General features: G+C 42.2%; 3 protein-coding genes across 3 annotated transcripts in view; all 3 read right to left on the bottom strand.

The window, feature by feature from the left end:
* Window positions 1–887: 887 nt before the first annotated feature.
* Window positions 888–2,071, bottom strand: LOC145458971 (dual specificity protein phosphatase 12-like). Its single transcript, XM_080337484.1, has one exon. The coding sequence runs from the start codon at window positions 2,018–2,020 to the stop codon at window positions 1,064–1,066; it is 957 nt and encodes a 318-aa protein (XP_080193610.1). The 5' UTR covers window positions 2,021–2,071; the 3' UTR covers window positions 888–1,063.
* A 136-nt stretch (window positions 2,072–2,207) lies between these two features.
* LOC145458970 (erlin-2-B-like) lies at window positions 2,208–3,780 on the bottom strand. Its single transcript, XM_080337483.1, has one exon. It carries the CDS (start codon window positions 3,748–3,750, stop codon window positions 2,737–2,739), a length of 1,014 nt encoding a protein of 337 aa, XP_080193609.1. The 5' UTR covers window positions 3,751–3,780; the 3' UTR covers window positions 2,208–2,736.
* A 6,538-nt stretch (window positions 3,781–10,318) lies between these two features.
* Window positions 10,319–19,304, bottom strand: part of LOC145458559 (uncharacterized) — a 39,867-nt gene continuing 30,881 nt past the window's right edge. The window contains exons 7-12 of the mRNA XM_080336963.1: window positions 18,190–18,312; window positions 17,508–17,646; window positions 14,133–15,280; window positions 12,360–13,890; window positions 11,665–11,774; window positions 10,319–11,333 (exon numbers count right to left, since the gene is read on the bottom strand). Of these exons, the coding sequence (XP_080193089.1) occupies window positions 11,292–11,333; window positions 11,665–11,774; window positions 12,360–13,890; window positions 14,133–15,280; window positions 17,508–17,646; window positions 18,190–18,312 (3,093 nt within the window). The 3' untranslated portion in view covers window positions 10,319–11,291. The remainder of the gene's footprint in view (window positions 11,334–11,664; window positions 11,775–12,359; window positions 13,891–14,132; window positions 15,281–17,507; window positions 17,647–18,189; window positions 18,313–19,304) is intronic.

Below are 19,304 nucleotides of genomic sequence, written 5' to 3'. Positions count from 1 at the left end.
TGTTGACTGGAATGTCAAATTTCTTCATCTGTGGTGGAGCGGTAATGGCCAGCGTCGAAATAAATATTTTTTGGGGGGAAGGGGGTCCTTGGAAGGGTGCCCGACACCCGTATCAAGATCTATACATCCAATTCCATGAAATCGCGCCGGGCGCGAAGAAAATTTCGATATTGAATAAATCCTTCGCGAAATACTCTTTAATGTAGGCCGTGTTGATTTTCAAAACAATTTTGGGCCCCTTTGATCTCGACCCCCCGCGCCATTGGGGGGCGGCAGTTAGGCCTACCGTCCTGCGTGGTATATTTATGGACAGGCCTGACAGTAACCGAATTTCTGGTTCACGGTAAACAGCCTATGGTTTCAGTCAGGGAGGGAACATTGGTCACAAATTGAATTTTTCATGAGCCTATGTAGTCACTCACTGGAAGTGTTGGCCTAAATTACTTGATGAGAAGTAAAAGTAGCGATTTTGAAGACTGTCAAATCCATTACAAGATCAAGTAGAAAATTAGGGTTTGAAAAGTACTTAAGCTGTACTCGAACTTATAGCGGTAGATCAGAGGCAGGCTACTTCCAAAATTGCAGGGTGTCTCCTCTCAACTACCACAGAATGATTAGTGACAGTGTGACATCATAGATAGGCACAATTTCCGGAAATATATACATTTTCCGTGATACATGGGCTTTTTCACCCAGCTGCTACAATTTCAGTAATAAAAGTCATCCAAAGGCATAATAACCTCTTCAATATACAATTGAATATTATATCCATTTGGTAAAAAACCTTATATTTTTGCCTTAAACCTTAATATCTGGCATCCGTTCTGAACTTCCTTGAATCACTTCACATGAGTAAGTTACTAAGAGTAGGAAAAATAGACTTGGGATTATTCCAATGAAGAAGAAGTACTTTATTACTGCCCACTTCTGATGAACTCACAGAGAACCCAACATAGGCATAGCGCGTAGGCAACAATTTCATTCACAGACCATACAATATTTCCCATAGTAGCCTACACCCATTGCAGTTTTACCCGTTATTCAACATATTCCAATCATTCCATCACCGAACCGATTCATCCACACTACTGACATGCACCTGCAAAGCCGGAGTGATCCATCGGCCGCAAGAGCATCTGGCCCCGGCCCAGTTAAACCTACCGAGTTTAAAACTGCAGGAAGGGCAGTCTAACTTCCCAGTCATGTTGTCGATTATCGAACTCGCCATCCACTGGATAGGCTCCAAAAAGTATGAGCTACATTTAGTTCGACCTCTGCTTTCGAGCGGATTTTTGGAACGAAACATCTTGGATTCGTCAACATCGTGGGGGTTGATGTTGCAACGGCTAAATAACGGCCTGCGACATTTTTTACACTTATAAACACAGTCTTGGTTAATTGACCCAGTTATTTTTGATGGATTAGCAGATAGTACTTCAGGAGAAAGCCTATCACCACTCTCGGCTAAAGCTCGCAATTTACGGAATTTGTGAACTTGATATCCGGGATGGTCGCGATCAACTTTACATCCCATTGTTTCGTAGATCAATAATTGACGTATAAATCCTTGATTAATTGCAACATCTGGCTTTTGTTTCGTGACCAATTCTTCTGCTTCGAGCAAACATATGCCCTTTTTCTTCATTAGCCACGCACACACAAACGACGCGCTTCGAGAAACTCCTGCATTGCAATGCACCAGCACTCTCCCTTCATTATTGGCTTCATCGATGAAATTCACACCGGTGTCCAACAAATCCAACAAATTTGCTTCCAGAGTGTCCTCAAGATCAACAAACTTTGTGCAATACTTCGACGCGATTTCAGCTGGCAATTCTTCAACATCTATCGTCAATAGATAAGTGATACCGATATCTTGAAGCAATGGTGCATTTCTTGCGTCTTGGATATCCCCCAAATAAACATTTTCATCGATCAAATGCATACTGTTACTTCTGTCATGATTAATACATAAATTGGAATCATTGTCACATGCAAAATTCCTATAGCAATACAGCATTAAAAATGTGTCTGTGGTCAACGGAATGTCATAACATTAAAAGTCAATAGAAACTGACTCAAGGATATAGACCAGATGGTGTTTTCACTCTGGCAATACACCAAGTCCATCTTGACTCTTTAAATTGCTGTGCATCATTACCAGAGCCAGATGATTCAATGGTAATGCGATACAAGATTGCATCTGGTTTACTTTCAATAATTTCTTAATTTCAAGGTGGCAACTAATTGTTACAGCACACGCAAATCAATGCTCACACAGCAATTGAAGGTAATCAGTGTTTACATTTACACATTCGAGAATTTTACCCACACATATTCAAAATTTGGGTAGCCACAATGCAATCAGACTAGAATAATCAGTAGTTTCAAGATGTACTTTTGCTATAAGTAAAAAAAAACTACAGAATAACATACCAAACAAATTCACCATCTTCTACAAGTTATCGATTCCGCGATTGAAGAATTGATCATCTTTATTCAATGATGACACCTCATAAACAAGAAGAATGTTTCCATATGGACAAGTAGAATCAATCGACACAATATTGTTGAGATGATCGAATGCAAATTACATGCAGAGTAATACATACGAACTAGCAAAAATTTCATTGGGCTGCATCTGGATGCATAGCATGGTTAAGTTTTGGAGACCACAAGTCCTGTTAAGATATCAGCCACATCCAGTCGAGCAGACTACACTTTAGTGAATAGTCATTAAGAATTATTTTTCTTTGAATCTGACTTCTTAGATTCTTCATTTGACTTCTTGGTTTGGACATTGACACCACCGAGAATTGGATTACCCGAGTCTATAAGCATCTTTGGAATGTCCGGACCGTAGTAAACTTTGGATATAGAAGATAGAGCAAGAGTCTTCTGATATTCAAGAAATTCGTGAGTCAGTCGGACTTTATTGGCTTCTGCCTCCAATTTAGCAGTATACAATTCAGCGTCGGCTCTGGCTTTCATTCGCGCTACGTGCGATTCGTCCTCAATCTCGGAAATTCGTTTTTGTGTTTCTTTTTCTCGAAGCATTTGTTCGTGCTGAATCTTTGCCACAGCGGCTACCTTTTCGGCTTCTATGAGCGACTTTTTCCTGTCAGTCTCCGCCTCTTTTTCGATGACCTTCTGTTTCTGCATGGCGATAAGTAGTTTCGTTTTTTCTCCCTCCATTAGTTCGTAATTTTTACGGATAGTTTCAGGAATTTTAGGCTTTGTGACTCTCACAGCTTGCACGCGCAGGCCCGGAGCCATTTCGACTAAATCTTGCTGTAACGCTTTCTTCAAATTCTCATCTATCGTATCGAACATTTCAATGTAGACCTCTTGCAAAGTGTGCGAGGAACAGAACTGATTGAGTTCGTGGTGAATTTTGTTGAAGATAAGGACTCTGTCGTAATCCGCGGTGTAGTTTTTAACAATATCGTGCACCGCCGAGCGTTGTAAGATATTAACGACTTCGATTTGATCGAAATATATCATGACACCTCCAGCAGTACCGCACGGAACATTCTTTATTTGGTCGGTCTGTAGAGTAGTTTGAACCGATCGAAATGTTGTGAAAAACGGAAGCATGACATGAAATCCAGGTGGAGAAGTACTCTGAAGAAGCGCCCCGCCTCTGTAGTACACAGCAACGTGACCCTCCTCTACTTTGTGCAAGGCAAAGTTGATAGCGACGATTAGAAGTAGACCGCCGATGGCAACAGTCAATATTGAGTTCGTCATACTGCAGTAATACCTATTATTTAATAAATAACTGCCAGCATATAAAATAACAACCATAGGTATTTAGTCAAGCGACTATGTACCGGAATCAGTATTATGACATGGATACGGTGCTGGTAGTCCCAGGTCTAGCATATCCGGTTCTTTTTTCATCCTCAAGATAACAACATTATTCCATGACCATCACCAATCAGTGTTCCCCATGAATATCAGAAAATTTCTCGTGCTACTTGTTTCACATGTTCATCAACCAAGTCCTCCAGGCTCCATGAAACTCGATATTTTCACAATTATGTGTTACAGGTTAGGTTTAGGTTGGAATATCATAAAATCAGGGTGGCGTTTGGGGGTTAGGCCGTTAGGGTACTTGATGAAGGCAGAATGCTCCTATGCTAATTAATTATGAACACATGGATCTCCGATGTCACAATGTGCATACATAGATTTTCGGAAGAACGCAGTTGATAATCACGCAAAACACTATAAATTAGGGTTCGTGGTCGTCACGTATTAGCGGGTGAGAGAGTACACTAGCTAGACCCAATTCAACACTGTCACCAGTGACTTCTGACATGTACCTGTCCCTCTCCCGCCTATACTATTACAAACTACTCACGCGTTGCTTATGATGCTCAAGCACTGAAGTCCCACCGTATGTACATTTTACGATTGATCTCTGCCGCACAGTCCACAGTAATTATAATTGATACGATAATTGGTTGCACGAAGCGATTCACTAGAAAAGTGATCGTCATCCATCGATTTCTACTAAACTCAAAACGAAATGGTTTCTCGTCTCCGCATTGATAGATTGAAGTAATTTTCCTTTGCGGGCTTTGCCTACCTTTTGTTTATAGATAAATTACTAACCTACGGCAGTAACGCAGGCAGCTCTGCGACTATAGATAACTAACCTAACCTACATAGGTTAGTTATCTATACTGCGACCGCCTGCCCGTCCATTACCGAATACCTATCTGAAAAGTCGAGTTACTGATCTAGTGCCGACGCCAACACTGCCGACCGGCGACTGCCGTTGTGGGAGCAACGAACAATGACCAGGCCGTGTTATTTTTGGCATTTCAGGAGCCAGATGCCAAAACTGCCAAAAATAAAAATTTGAAAATGCCAAAAATAAGCAATTTTTGGCATATGCCAAAAAGAACACGGCCTGCCAAATAGTGTATTTCGTTCATGGTGTTGTGTTAACAGGACCGCGTTACAAGCGAGAAGAGCGTTCGTTAAGGGCAGGTTTCTTAATCTGGGCTCAGCCCACCCATTAGGGGTGAAAGCATGGTGTCCTAAATGGTGTGGGCACAGCGACATTGAACGGCTGACTGCATTTGGTTTACGTCATACTTTCTGTTTGTCTAAAGGCAATTTTACGACCATTTTTGACCGGCTTGTCGAGCGCTAAATTTGAAATAACGGGTATCAATGAGAAGCTGGCGCAGTACTGATTATTAAAATATAAATTATATTCTGCTCATGGAACTGGAACCCCCAAAATCAACCACGATTTTTGCATTGTGATCGAGTTGAACATTGTGACGCAGCAAACTGTCTGGCTATTTCTGAGCTCGTTTTGCCAGACAGTCTTGATGCGTCAACCTTCCCAGGACTCTTCCATGCGAGTTGGTAATATTAAAGCCACCGGAAGTGACAAAAGTCCTCCGAAAATATATCGGTAGACTGAAGGAGAAATGATAGTCGGGCTACTAAATAGAATGTGTTGAGATAGACAACACAGGAAACTCCTGGAAAAGGATCGGGAAGAAAATTCTTTCCGCGATGAGATCGGTGGCACTGGCGAAGTGATCTCTTTTCATGATGCATGGAAGCCGGTTCGGCCCTCCAAAGATTTTGAAGCTCTGAAAACCTTTTGTGGATGACTGGCAACATTCTTTCCCTCAATGGCTACTGTTGTAGCCGATATTTCCCAGATTCGCTGGGCGAGAAATGAATTTAGGAGAAACTTAGCTGACCTGAGTTTGGAAGCACTGCTACAGTGCAAACGATTTAAGTCTATTCAACAGCTGTAACAATCAGCTTTTGAGCGTGTTTGTTAGGCTTTTCTTTCTTTTTTGTTGCTTATTGGCACCGATTACGATGGATACTGCACATTTTGTGGTTTCGTTTGATATTATTAACCTATGAAATCGTTAGGTTTTTTCTTCTTATTATTGTTTGTTGGCACTGATTATACGTGGATGCTGCACATTATGTGGTGTCTTTTGACAAACTAGCCCAAATAAAGCGTTTTTGTGACTAATTCGAGGCTGAAACTATCTATTTAGAGGACAGTGCCAAAACTGCCAAAAATAAAAATCGAAAAATGCTAAAAATAAGTTATTTTTGGCATATGCCAAAAATAACACGGCCTGACAATGACCATGGATCCGGAGTCGGGCCCGGTGTGGAATCAGCATAAAAATAACGTTGCACGCCAAATTTGACTCAATTCCAACTAGAAGAAGCCGCCGCAGACCAATATGAAATGTCGGCCATTTTTAGAAATAATGGTATACAGTGGCAAATTTCGTCACTACGATAGGACCAAAATCCCTAACCCAACTTGACAAGGGTCTGTAGGATCTGTGATAGAGTTTGGATAAAGACGTCGTCATTCAATGGAAAATATTTATCACACTGATATGCTGTAAATTAGTTAACTTCACCGAAATATCCACATTAAAATGATCGTGCCATGATTCGCAAACAAAATACTTTCCTCCTTGCAATCAACAACCACGAAAAGAAAATCAACTGACAAGCATGTAAAATACAGGTTTATATATATCAGGTGATACAGATATATTTTGGAAAAACCCAGATGTGGACGCTAAATAAACCCAAAAAACCCCAGATCCTATATTACACTCAAATTGCTATGAAATAGCCGTGAAACTGGAAACTGGCAGTCACTATTACTGTCATGCAGTAATAGAAGTAAGTTTTAGCTGTTGATATTGAAATTACAACAGTTTATACTGTATGCTCGGTTAACACAGCAAATCCCACCAATATATGTTGCTTTTCTCTCAAGTCATTGCCATGAAACAATTGGTGCGCAGTGACAATACTCAATAGTGTATATTTACTGTAATATGTTACGGGGCCGCGAATGTTCAAAACAATGCCATTCATTCCCATCTCTGAGGGTCGTGAAATTCAGGGTTATTGTTGTTGTTTTTATTAACGCATATAATTGGCGCTTGCAACTCGTGGTTATTTGCGTATCTTGATCTAGCAGTCCATGGCGTGTCCTAATCTGGAAAAGTGGACTCTAACTTATTTTAGATTTAGACCTGTTTTAGCATACTACCTTTGAAACTTTCTGGACTAAAGACATGAAATACATTTTCCGCTTCTAGAAGTAGTAGCCTATTTATATTTCACTTTCAATTCCCAGAATCATACTTCGAGTTCTAATTAGTATTAGTTCTTTTGTCAGGAGAACATACATGTTGAAGGATACAAGCAAGTGTGTAGTAGGCCTAATGTCTTGAATTTCCGGAAATAAAGCTAACAATATGGCATTTTTACGATCCAGCATATTTTTTATTAACGTTTACTAATCGCGCAAAGTGTGTGCACCATATCCGATACAACTCTGTATTGCTCTTCGATTAAACCACGGGCCTTATAAGATGAGGGAGGGCGCCATATCATGATATTTTCTTAACGGGCTGTTCGAGTAAACAGAGGATTAATATCACATTTCCATACCAATACTATCTACTACTAATGTCGCTAAAGTGTACTGCTGCATTTCCTCGAAATATCTTCTTAGAACCTTATAGCTCTCACTTATTTCTGGTAGGCCTACTAAACGAGTTGTATGCTACTTTTAAACAATTTGGTTCAACGCTTGCAGCATGGTGGGCGAGATAGCGTAGTGGTATAATCCACAGCTACAACACCAATGGGTTGTGCATGGGCTCGATTCCGACCGAGATCGACTCTAGAATTTCTACCTAAGTGCTGGAGGTTTATTTCGGCTCCTCCTCGCCATATCATCCGCGTAAGCGGTGTCTTACAAAAAGCCTATAAGTGGGCCGTGCTATACAAGTCGGCAGTTACGGAATAAAAAAATAACGACACACCATGGTTTAAATGACCACTGTAGTCGACAAACACCATGAATATCACAAACAACAACAATAACTATCATATTCATCCCATGATGCGGATGAATGGATACCTCCTGGTATGCATCAATATGAATCAAGCTGTGCACCTTTCGCATAGCTCAATTTGCAGCTTTTGACAATCCATGCGAACGAATCACAATCGTTTTCACAACTACCTACTTACTTGAGTAGATTTAAAGTCAGTCAATTCTACTTCTACTTCAAGAAGTTTTAGGTTGCTTATGGAAAAAGTACTTCTACTCGTACTTGAGTAGCTTTCTTGACTACTTTGACCACCTCTGCTGATACTAGCGTTCAACTCTTAAATCGTATCAAATTGTCAGAAAACCGTTCCAATGATTTGCCCCAACATGATTTTCAGCGACCTGGAAGTTAGTATTTAATGAAGCTTCATCGCATTACACCGAGGCCTCTCATTTTACGAGTGAAACAGTGTCTCAGGACTCGTTACAAGAACATCATTAAGCCGTCACAATAACAACGAAATCCATCGACAATTCTTGACATGCATGCAATGAGTGACAAACGGAAGTGTGTGCGTCTTGCGACATTATGATCTTACTAATCTAATAATTAATTTTCGAGTGCAAACTTGACCTGACGAACATGATGTTGAAAAAAAAACAGATTTCAAGGACAAAAACCCAGAAACCCAGGTGATGCTCGAAAAACCCAGATCTGGGTAGAAAAACCCAGGAGCGGCATGTCTGAGGTGATAATCAATTTTTGCATGGAAGCATCGTATGGCTCACGAATGGAGGTTCCACAAACTCTGAACGATTTCATATCGAGCGAGATAGTGTAATGGTTATGCGTCTGGCTTCTCGATCGGTAGGTCGTGGGTTCGATCCCCGGCCGGGTCAGACCAAAAACTCGAAAACTGGTATCCGCGGCTATCCCGCTAGGCGCTCAGCTGTCACGGATAGCATGGGGGAGAAAAAACCGGGGGTGCAGACTAGATGACCGTACTATAAAGGCCGTATCGCGTCTCCGTCGTCAAAGCATCTCGATGGTGCAGGCGAAAAAGAATACCATCTCTCTCTCTCTCATGTCATATCTTGCCTTCAGAACTCACCCTAGCAGAACGCTAAAGATTTTCAATAGACTATTTATTGAATATAGAGAGATAACTAATAACCTACGTAGGTTAGTTATCTTAGGTTTACCATATTTTGGAATCGGGGAAGGAAGACACTTTCTCAAAATATTTTCAAACTTAGAATACCGGAGGAAAATCTCGAAAAATGGTAAATTTTTCCCACTTCGTGGTCGGTCGAAAAAGAAAGGTAAACTTCCCGGCTCAGCTCCCGAAATAACCGTCGGACCGTTTACTTCAGTGCTGATTTACCGTATCTCAGTCGAATTTTGCCCAATATTTAACAAAAATTCTCGGAAAAGAGGACAAAATCTCAAAAAGGAGGACATTTAAGCAACCTCGGAGGACATTTTCAAAAACCTGAAAAAGGAGGACAAATCCTCCTAAAGGAGGACTTTGGTAACCCTAGTTATCTGTAGTCAGATGGTGTCCGGTATACTCGAGCTTGATTATTTTTGGTGAGGCGTTCACATGATGTGACATTGTAGGAAAATGCACGAGCGGTGACGATAGGAAAATGCCTATTCATTGTACTCATTCACGGATTCCAAGATTGAATAGTATACTATTGAAGTTCTGTACCTCCAAGAGGCTCTTTAGGGATTCCAAGACACGCCGATTAGCCTACTAATGAAAACCCCGCTGTTCTGGGCAAGGATCATCTATTTCCTAATTTCATTACGCCACTTTTTCGCCTCGGCCTCAAGACTTTCATCTGTCGTTCATGGACCCTCGGAAGGTAGGTATTTCGTTCCCGATATGACAAAATAGTTATGCATGGGAATACCCGATCGCTGATTAGGCTTGTATTTAGGATTTCCTTTACCTTGCAGCTTTATGCGTTATTCATCCTTACATCGATTAGGCTTACTGCGGACTCGGTGTATTGTGTATACTGGGTGTACAAGTTTTTTTGGGGTTCAATTTTGAGTAGACGGTAAAAAGTTTTACCACGACGAAAAAGGTTGAAGATATCTAGAATTGGACTTCTCGGTGATTTATTTCTTCAGTTTAAGACGATTCGCTACACAATACAAGACAATCTGACATACATCTTGAATTCGTGAGCTGCCCTACACTATCTAGCATAGTACTAAGAATGCCCAACAGAGTAGCGTATTTGATATACCTCGTACTCATTACTCCTTAGTTACTACTCCATGTCGTGTCGACAGTTTCCTGTCTGCTTCAAAATCCTGTTCCATGATCGATGCAAAAACAATCAAAATTATGTTAACATTTGCATGCTCATTGCTCATGATTATGTGAACATGGCTAATCAAGGTGGCAGAAATGCAAGGATCAAGTCCACAAGAAATCACCCTTTCCTTTTATTTTCCCAAACTTTTTACAATTCAAAACTGCGCTAATAAATAACATTAGAAAACAATAGATTTCGAAAAGAAACACTAAAAATAAAATTCCTCAACAGCTGAAAACGGAACAACGAATATAAACGAACTGGAACATGCAGTCGCGTCATAATTCAGTACAAATCAGTAAGTAACTAACATACAAGCTGATCTTACAGTCTCACATGTCCATACGTCGGACCTACAACTACATTGACTAGATACTAGTGTGACACTGCAAGCTACCGTAAAATGGTGTTCTGTGGACATCGACATGATTGTTGAGACAGGTTCAAAACGGGTTAGTATACAAATACCATTTAAATATCATTCCCACTACTGAATGCATATTGCCTTTTGAAACCAAGGATCATGATGTGCTCTTAGAAACAGGAAAGAGGCCGGCGTAAATATAATAAGAATCCCATTGGCATTTAGTAACAAAAAACTATTCGAATTGCAGAGAGTACTTACCACTATACGACAGTTAATATTTTAATATAGTTAATTTAAAGTACGGGTTTTAGTGACATTCCATATCGGAGCGACCGTGTAGGTTAGCCTTCCGAAGATGACGTCAGTATCATACGACATAATACCCACGTCAAAACGGACAGCAGTCTCTGACATTGTGAGTTTGACTGGAATCAATCATCGATTAGTTATACCGTTATAGACTTGTCGTGTATCAAGCTCCATTAAGGAAATATTTGCGTGTTTCGCAGTACACGGGCAAAAATATTTTGTGCACACACAGCAACGAGATTTCCGATCACCACGCAAAACCGTGTTCACATAGCGATATCAGCGAATCGAGAAGAATACTATCAGCTCCATCAATGTACGTATACTTCAAGGTATACATTAATATATATAATACTTTAAATGTACAGATTAATGTACGGGGGTATGTTTTCAATCTTGCTTTCGGGAACACATTCATCCGCTGCAAACAGCACTGTGCGTATTCCAATCTTGCAGCTGTGAAAAATAAATCGAGGATAAGTTTTTTTAAACGGTCTACAGAATTGTAATTAAAACCCAACCGATTATATTGGTTCGGAAGTAAAAAATTAGCGGAATTTTTCGTGACGTCAAAACAGGGAAATAGGGAGTCAGCGAATTATAATCTGCCACTGCTACACTGGTAATATATGCCAGCTTACAGGAAAATACTAGTGAGTACTCAGAAAATTGCTGACGAGTTTTGGAGCCATTGAACATATCAGGTAAGGTGTTTGTTATCGGTTTTTATTGACATCGGTAATGATTATACAATGACAATTCAATGCCGCGAGTAGGAGTAAATTACCTGACAACTTTTGTTACAATACCATATCTTCCTGCAGCCGGAGCAGAGGAAGAACGCTTTACCGCGGCATCTCGCGCATGATTCAGTGCTCGGATCCGGAGCATTTTTACCTGGAACACATATCAGTGAGCGGACTCGACATGGATTTATTTTTATATGGTTTCGATTTCGACGGTTTGGATTTGATGCGACATCGACTATCAGCAACGTGATAATGAACCAGAACATGTAAAACGACGGATATCAACGCACATTTTCGTGAAAGCAGTTTGATCCGAGTGATGTTGATATTTTTGATATTGAAAATATACACGCAGGCACTGAGATGAATTTCGTTTGGGAAACCATTATGATATCTAATGATTTGCAAAATCGACATATCAACAGAGGAGACCAAAGAAGTCTGCATTACAACTCAAGCAAAATTACAACCGTAAATATCTAATGATTCTACTCAATTACACTATAAGAAATAGCGACTTTTAAGACATGCTAAAACCACACTCTTAGCCTAAAGACTGCATTTCCACCCGTGTACCCTGATATACTGGTGTGAATATACACCAATGACACACAAAACCAGAACTTACTTCAGACATATACCGCGGTATAACTTGAGTATAGCATTCTAGTTCAAATGTAGTAGGAATGTACGACCATTTTTCCATATAAATTGACAGGGAAACGGTACTCACCTTGTACAGCAGCAGGTTGCCTCGGTCCGACCGGGTGATGGTTCTTAGACAGAGGCGGGTGGTAACTGTGCGCTCGCCTGATCTTCAACGAATGCGTGGAGTTAGGCTGCAAAGCCGCGCGCTGCTGCATCTGCCCGTTAGCCACCTGCGCTATATCATCTTCAATCACGACGGGTTCGTTTAATTTGGTACGCATCGAAGCGTCTATCGTCAGACCACCGTTGCGGTAAACAGGCGCGGTGGCGGAAGCCGCGACCAACCGCGGGGTCGGAGTGTGTTTCAGTTCAGTGCCGGGGATGCCTTGCGAATACGCGCGAGGCACGGATATCTGCCGCGGAACACCAGCAGTAACCACGGGCGCGCGGTACGAAACAGGAATAACAGCTCTTTGCGGCCCTGTCTCCAACGCAAGGCTTCCACTAGGCCTAGACCCGAAGGAGGGCCTCTCCTGACAGTTTACAGCACGCCATCGCGGCACAACATGTCTTTGTTGCACGCGTGGGGAGTGCAACGTATTGGGCGCCGGTAGTCTTTGGTGCATCGGCGTCATGCCGCGCGAGGCACGGATTTGATTAAGATGCGTTATATTTTGCCCAGGTTGAATAGGTGATGGTGTCATTAGTTTGTGAGACACAGACATTGTAGGTTGAGACAGTTGTTCGTGTCTTATCTGTTTAGCTGGTCGAGGATACGACGGTCCTAACATCATAGATTGGGATAGTCCGACGCTTTTATCTGCAAGCTGTCGCTTTATAGCTTCTAGCTCTTTGATTTTCTCGTCGACGGCCCTTTGCTGGGCTTTGATGTAAGGTTCAAGGCTGCTAGCTTCAGGCTGGTAGGCTTGCGCCACCATTTGGGCGCGGATATTATTGCTTTGCACGCTTTTTATGTTAGGCAATCTGGTTTTCGCGGTCTGGTCACTTGCTAACACGTACCGCGGCGGGCGTAAAACTCCAACGGTCATCATCGTGGACGGGACCATGGAAGAATTGACGACTTGATAAGCCTGCGGTTGTGAAATTCGGGGGTAATTCGTGGGGGTCTGAGCGCGGTAATTTACCGTGGGGGTGCGCGGTTCTGAATTTCGGCGGTGAACCACAGTGTGGTATCGCATCGGTTGCGGTTCGGAATTCGCGCGCAAAGGCGCGGTTTTACGCAGCGCGTGATGCGGTTGGCTCGCCGCGCGAACCACGCTAATTTGAGGCCGCGCGAATTGCGGACTTACAGAGTTAGCCGAGTATGGCGGTAATTTCGTGCCTTGTGCGCGCTGTTGATATTCAAGTGGTATCACAAATGGTTGTTCTGGAATCGGAGTAGAACGCTGGTTTGTTGTGATTCTAGATGCGTCTTTGATCATTCTTTGCGTCATGTCTTTCGTGGTCGTTTTGTTGATCTCCATGCGCGGTCCTGGGGGTTGCGGGGGCGCGGACACCATTCGTGTTGGATTGTGGATAGGTGGGCGCAAGTCGGAAATTCGGGAATCGTCCAGCGAAAATCGGCCGCATTTCGCTTGGCTTGGTATCAGGGAGAACTGAATGCAACGACAAAATGCGTAAGTAGCTTCCTTGAAAGTAGTTATTTCATTCATTCATTCATTCATTCATTCATTCATTCATTCATTCATTCATTCATCGATTCATTCAAGTCTGCTACAACTGAAAGTAGTTATTGAAAGTAGAAAGTAGTATTTCATTCAATCATTCATTCATTCATTCATTCATTCATTAAAGTCTGCTAAAACTGCGGTTTCGGTAAAATACGATATCAACTCACGTCTGTAGATGTCGCGTCCAGAGAAGCGCATCTCTTCATAGGGTTGCTTTTAGCGCTGTCAAACTCAGCGTAGGCTTGCGACGCTAATATCCGCGGCGATCCACTTGGCGAGATCATACGCGGCCGTGAAACGGTTTTAGGCGTTTCCAACCTCGTGACAGAAGCATCTTCAGCAACAACATTCGAGATTCGCTGTTTATCAGAGTCATTTATCTTCACCCCAACCGAAGGACTGTTCACGATAGGGATGTGTGTTACTGTAGCGGTGCTTGCGTCTGGGTTGCTAGATTGTAACGGTGATTCGTGCTTCTCTACAGCAATTACAGTTTTCTCACGCGCGGAAATCGTCTGTACCGTGATCGCAACAGCAGGCGAACTAACTGACTTCGTTTTAGGCGAGCCCGTATGCTTTTTAATGGACAAGTCCAATATTTTGGGAGATATCTCCCCGGATTTTGACTTCATACTCAAATCTAAAGGTTGGTCGGCGTCTTGCGGTAAATCGCTGTCTGTTGATTTACTAGTTTTAGCCTTTGTAGTAAGATCAAGGGCTAGAGACACGCATTTTTCAATCCTAATCTCAGATTCAGGCTCATCCAAACTGTCTATCGACACGTCATTATTGGCTGGGGCGGTTGAAGCCGGTTTAGAATCATCGCTGTTGTCTGTGAGATTACTTGTATTCTGTGTGTCACTCTCGACTGTATTTTGCTCGTTAGATTCTTTATCTGGTGGGCTGTTGACTACCGTATCTATTAGAGTGGGCGTGTTGGGTGGGAGCGTCGTGTCGCTAGAAGTGGGCATGTTGAGTGAGAATGTTTTATCCGCAGAAGTCGGCGTAGTAGAATCTGTATCGCTTGTAGATTGCATTGTTTTCTCGCTTGAACCAACGCTATTATTAGACACAAGCGACACTGCGACTTGTATCTGGCCTGAATTCGAGAGCGACTCTGAACTCGTTGCAGCGATATCCAGATTCGCGCGCTTTGCGTATGAAGCGCGCGCTTCTACGCCGTCGGTTGTTTGGTCCTGCTGTACGCTGTCGTCTACTATGCAGAGAGGAGGCGGGCTTGCGTTGCCGTCTTTGGCCTTGACCGGCGACATCTTGAGGTGCTGGAACGGTTTCACTATTCCCACCATGGATGATCCTGCATATACATGAAATGGATTTACAAGTCAGACTTGGACTTGCTGTTACATTTGACTGATTAGAGTGAAATGCCGGTAATTAAATGCTTCAGGAGAACTGTATAGTGCGAAAAGTGCCAAACTTGGTGTACAGACAATTGCCATTCTCTTGCTTTTGAGAACGAATTCTGATTTCACACGAACTGAGCTTGATTTGTGTTTTATTTTTTCCTAATTCGGAATTCAATTCAATTGCCAAGTTTTTGCGATTAAGTCTTTTTAATTCTAATCAAATTTGGAAAAGCTGAAAATATTCTAGTCGTCCAACACCGTTACGGATTAGCGGTCTAATCCTTTGAGTTTCACTACAAGAATAATTTGATCTTTCCAGCATTAGATCAAAACTATAATGATAGCAGCAGTTTTCTCAGAGTTCGTTTCCATAAGCACGAGAATGGCAGATGTCTGCAATCCGAGCTTGGCTCGTTTCGCGCTGTGCATGTGCACTGTGCAGTTCTGCGGTAGCATTTTCAGGAAAATTACATTAGAATTAGGAGTATAGAAATATTTCACAAATGAGAATTGGATTACCGGCAATCGCTCTTATTGGTCTGATTAGAGAACTAGAATTACATAGCTGCACAAGTCTGCTCGCGACTACGGAATAGAGTCGACAGACAGACGCTTACTGGCACCTGGCAATAAACTAACCCAACGCGCTAAATCTCAGACGGGAAGCCACGGCAATCACTTTAACGAGCATCCGAATCAACGTTCAGGATACTCATTGCAGTGAATCACAGATGCACGTTTCCAAGGAATCGCGCGCTCCGCCGCCGTGAATGAGAAGCACCGAAAGCAATATCGTGAAGTTCGCAACATAAAACGCGACGCTGCCGGAAATGATACGCTGTCAGGCCTCGTTACTTAACTCAAGTAGCAACTTTTGGCGAAAATATTCTTACAAAAGCTAAGGGAAACGGCAGTATGAACGATATTCCGGCTGGATCCATTTAGGGAATTTATTGCCGAAGCTATTGCACGAAATATCAGCGGTAGTTGAGAAGCAGTGCACAATAATTTCATCAAAGTAACGACTCGGTCATTGGACTTGAAATCATTAAATTATACCAAACACCACATTGCGCGTTTCATGCAGTCCTCAATATTAGGGCGTAGCTATTCGAGTGGTCGATTCCGAATTGAGTCTCGATTTCCGTGATTCGAGTGGAGCAGTCAGATTTAATGTATTCGGACGCCGAAATTTCGGCCACTAATAGACATTTTCTCAACGAGGACCGGCCTGTCGTTTTGGAGCTTTGAAACCTCAATTTCCCGTCAATACATGGAGCACAAGACAACGCAGGGCACGAAAGTCTGTGATAGAACAGCAGTATTGATTTACCGTGTAACCAATTTGATAACCACTTTTGATTAAAGCGCTAGGTACTGCTGGACTCGACAAATTTTCCAATGTTTTTTCATTGCAGAATCCTAAAGTATGAAGCTAGTTCTTTTCAAAAATGTATTGCTCTTGGCTGATTCCTAATTAGAAGTATGTTAAAATACTATTTGAAATCTTCCATTTTCGTAGAAAGTATCCCCCACAAAAACGTCTATAATCACTCTGCCATGCTACTATTATAAATTAAATAAAAGAGCCATATCTAAAATCGATGAAGCGTGACTCACAAAACATTCAGCAAAAGTCACTCTACTCATATAGTTGAGCAACTTTGCATTCAGCGGGCCAGCATCCGTTCGCTCACAGGGGTGGTTTGCATAAAACGCGCATATTCTTGTTAAGACTTCATAGTCGGTGGTAATCGAATTCTCTAATTGGAATCGAAAGACTTGGGTACTAGATTTTGCCCGGCCCTACTAACTATGATTGCAAATTATCGCTGCCCTTTAGAATCGGACTGCAAATATTGCAGTATTTTAATCTGAATCGGACTATATATATACTTTAATGATTGGAGTCGATCAGTGGGAGATGAGTTTTCGAGTTCTTAGCTTATACTCTCCTTGTCCCTAACAGATAATATACCAACGAGAATAATAGTTTCGATACTATTTTTTAGAGTGGAAGACTAGAAACCTCGATGGGTCGGGATATGCGAAGCATGCAGTGCTAAAGCTACGCACGTCACTGGAAATCACATATCTGTGGAGTCGTTCACGACCCACAGTATTGTTTCAAAGTGTACTGAAATGCGTGTGGCGAACTTGCAAACTTGTACAGACCTTTCAAGTGGTTTGCTTGGTTATTTTTTGGATCCTCTGAATTGGCCGCGTCCTCGGGTCGAAGATTTGGAGCCTTCGTACCGGATACGTCGGGGCTGACTGCGGATTTCTCGGATTGTAAGCCGAGCTGCGTAGAGTCCTGCATATTTTCGGCGTTGACAATATTGAACGTGTCGTTAAACACTAGTACCTCGGCGAGTACTTATGGTATGTGATGATAGGCCAGTGGTTCGTAACCTTCTGCTAACCTGGGGAACCGTTATATTAATCTGTAAGCATTTGACGAACCCCACATTTTCGCCTATAGCAACAAAAACAAACATCTCTAGACCACATAACGCACCTAATACATTACTATAATAGACAAGTGGAGCACGAAATGAACTGTGCATGAGCAAGTGTTAGAAGAAAAAAAACCATTAAATCACGGTTTCCACATAAAACAAAATGATTATAATGAATACATTACTGGAAATCACCATGACGTCTACTGCATGAGTCGGGTGTGTGTCTTGACATTCAGCGAACCCCAGTGAAGAATCATTATGCTAGGCTTATTGAATGACTTGATAATCTTATATTGCAAAGGGGGTCTGTACATGCAAAACACAATTTCACATCATTTCGGAAGAGGAAGGGTTTTATTCAATTCCAGCATCGAAAATACGAACAGCTTAATCACCTGAGTTGTGAAAGGGATGTCGCTAGTCGACGTTCGTCTAGCGAGAATCCGGCTCGAGTCAACCGGTTGGCCGTTGGCACCGTCGGAACCTTGCTGTCTATTCAAAGGTTTGTCGTCTTCAGCCTGTTACAATATAGTTTTCAAATAATGAAAAGCGAGGAAGGCCACTGTGACGCCTTCACCGGGCACTGTATTGTTATGTAGGAGCCTTCACTGTGGATACGGCTATATACTAGCGCTGTAACTCTATTCTTGTGATTATCAAATGGTCAGGGCTTCTGACGATATCGATTCTCTTACCCGATAAACTAACATTACATCCGTGCCATATGGACATTGGCAGCCTGATCCCGACTTGGACAGGCGGATAATTCTAGCTATCTACTTCTACCAGGGGCGGGCAACATACGGCCCGCGGACAGTTTACCGTCTTATATGATAATGTGGCCCGCGGCTACAGTCTGCCGAGATACCCCGCTACTTGCTTACTTCCTCAAATTTTAGTGACTGTATGTTATTTGTATGCGCAGCGTGCGAGTGGAGCTTGCACGTAAGTTCGTCGAAGCGAGAAGACTTGCATTATCGGCATTTACGATGTACTCAACCCTAATATCGTTTGTGGTAATCATGGTGTTGGTAGACAACAATGGTCGTTTACACAAGACCGATATTTATAATTTTTGATTCCGTAACCGCCGACTTGTAGCACGGCACACTTGTAGGCTTTTGTAAGACACCGCTGATGCCAGGGGACGCCAACTCAAAACGGGTCGCCGGCCACTTTTCAAATTTCGTAGATGCCGCGGTCCGCATAAATTTATTATCGAGATAAAATAGGCCACACGGATGAACAACGACGCTATCTCATTACCTACTCAGCCCTAATGAATTGATATATTGGTAAATGCGGGATACCGGGCTTATCGAACACCTTGAAATATTAATTATGGATTGCGCCGTGAGTTGATTGAGCACAGCATATTGTCCTATAAGGTGTGTACACAAGCAAATCTCACGGCTCAGTGAAATAGGTCTACGTCACACTTTCCCTTTGGTCAAAGGCAATTTGGCGGTAATTTTTGATCGGCTTGCCAAGCATTAAAATTGATAAAACG

Source organism: Botryllus schlosseri, chromosome 16 (assembly GCF_051294905.1).
Source record: "Botryllus schlosseri isolate E-star chromosome 16, Bs_hap1, whole genome shotgun sequence".
Lineage (NCBI taxonomy): Eukaryota > Metazoa > Chordata > Ascidiacea > Stolidobranchia > Styelidae > Botryllus > Botryllus schlosseri.
Note: the sequence above shows the minus strand (reverse complement) of the source record. Positions and strands in the feature narration are given on the sequence as shown.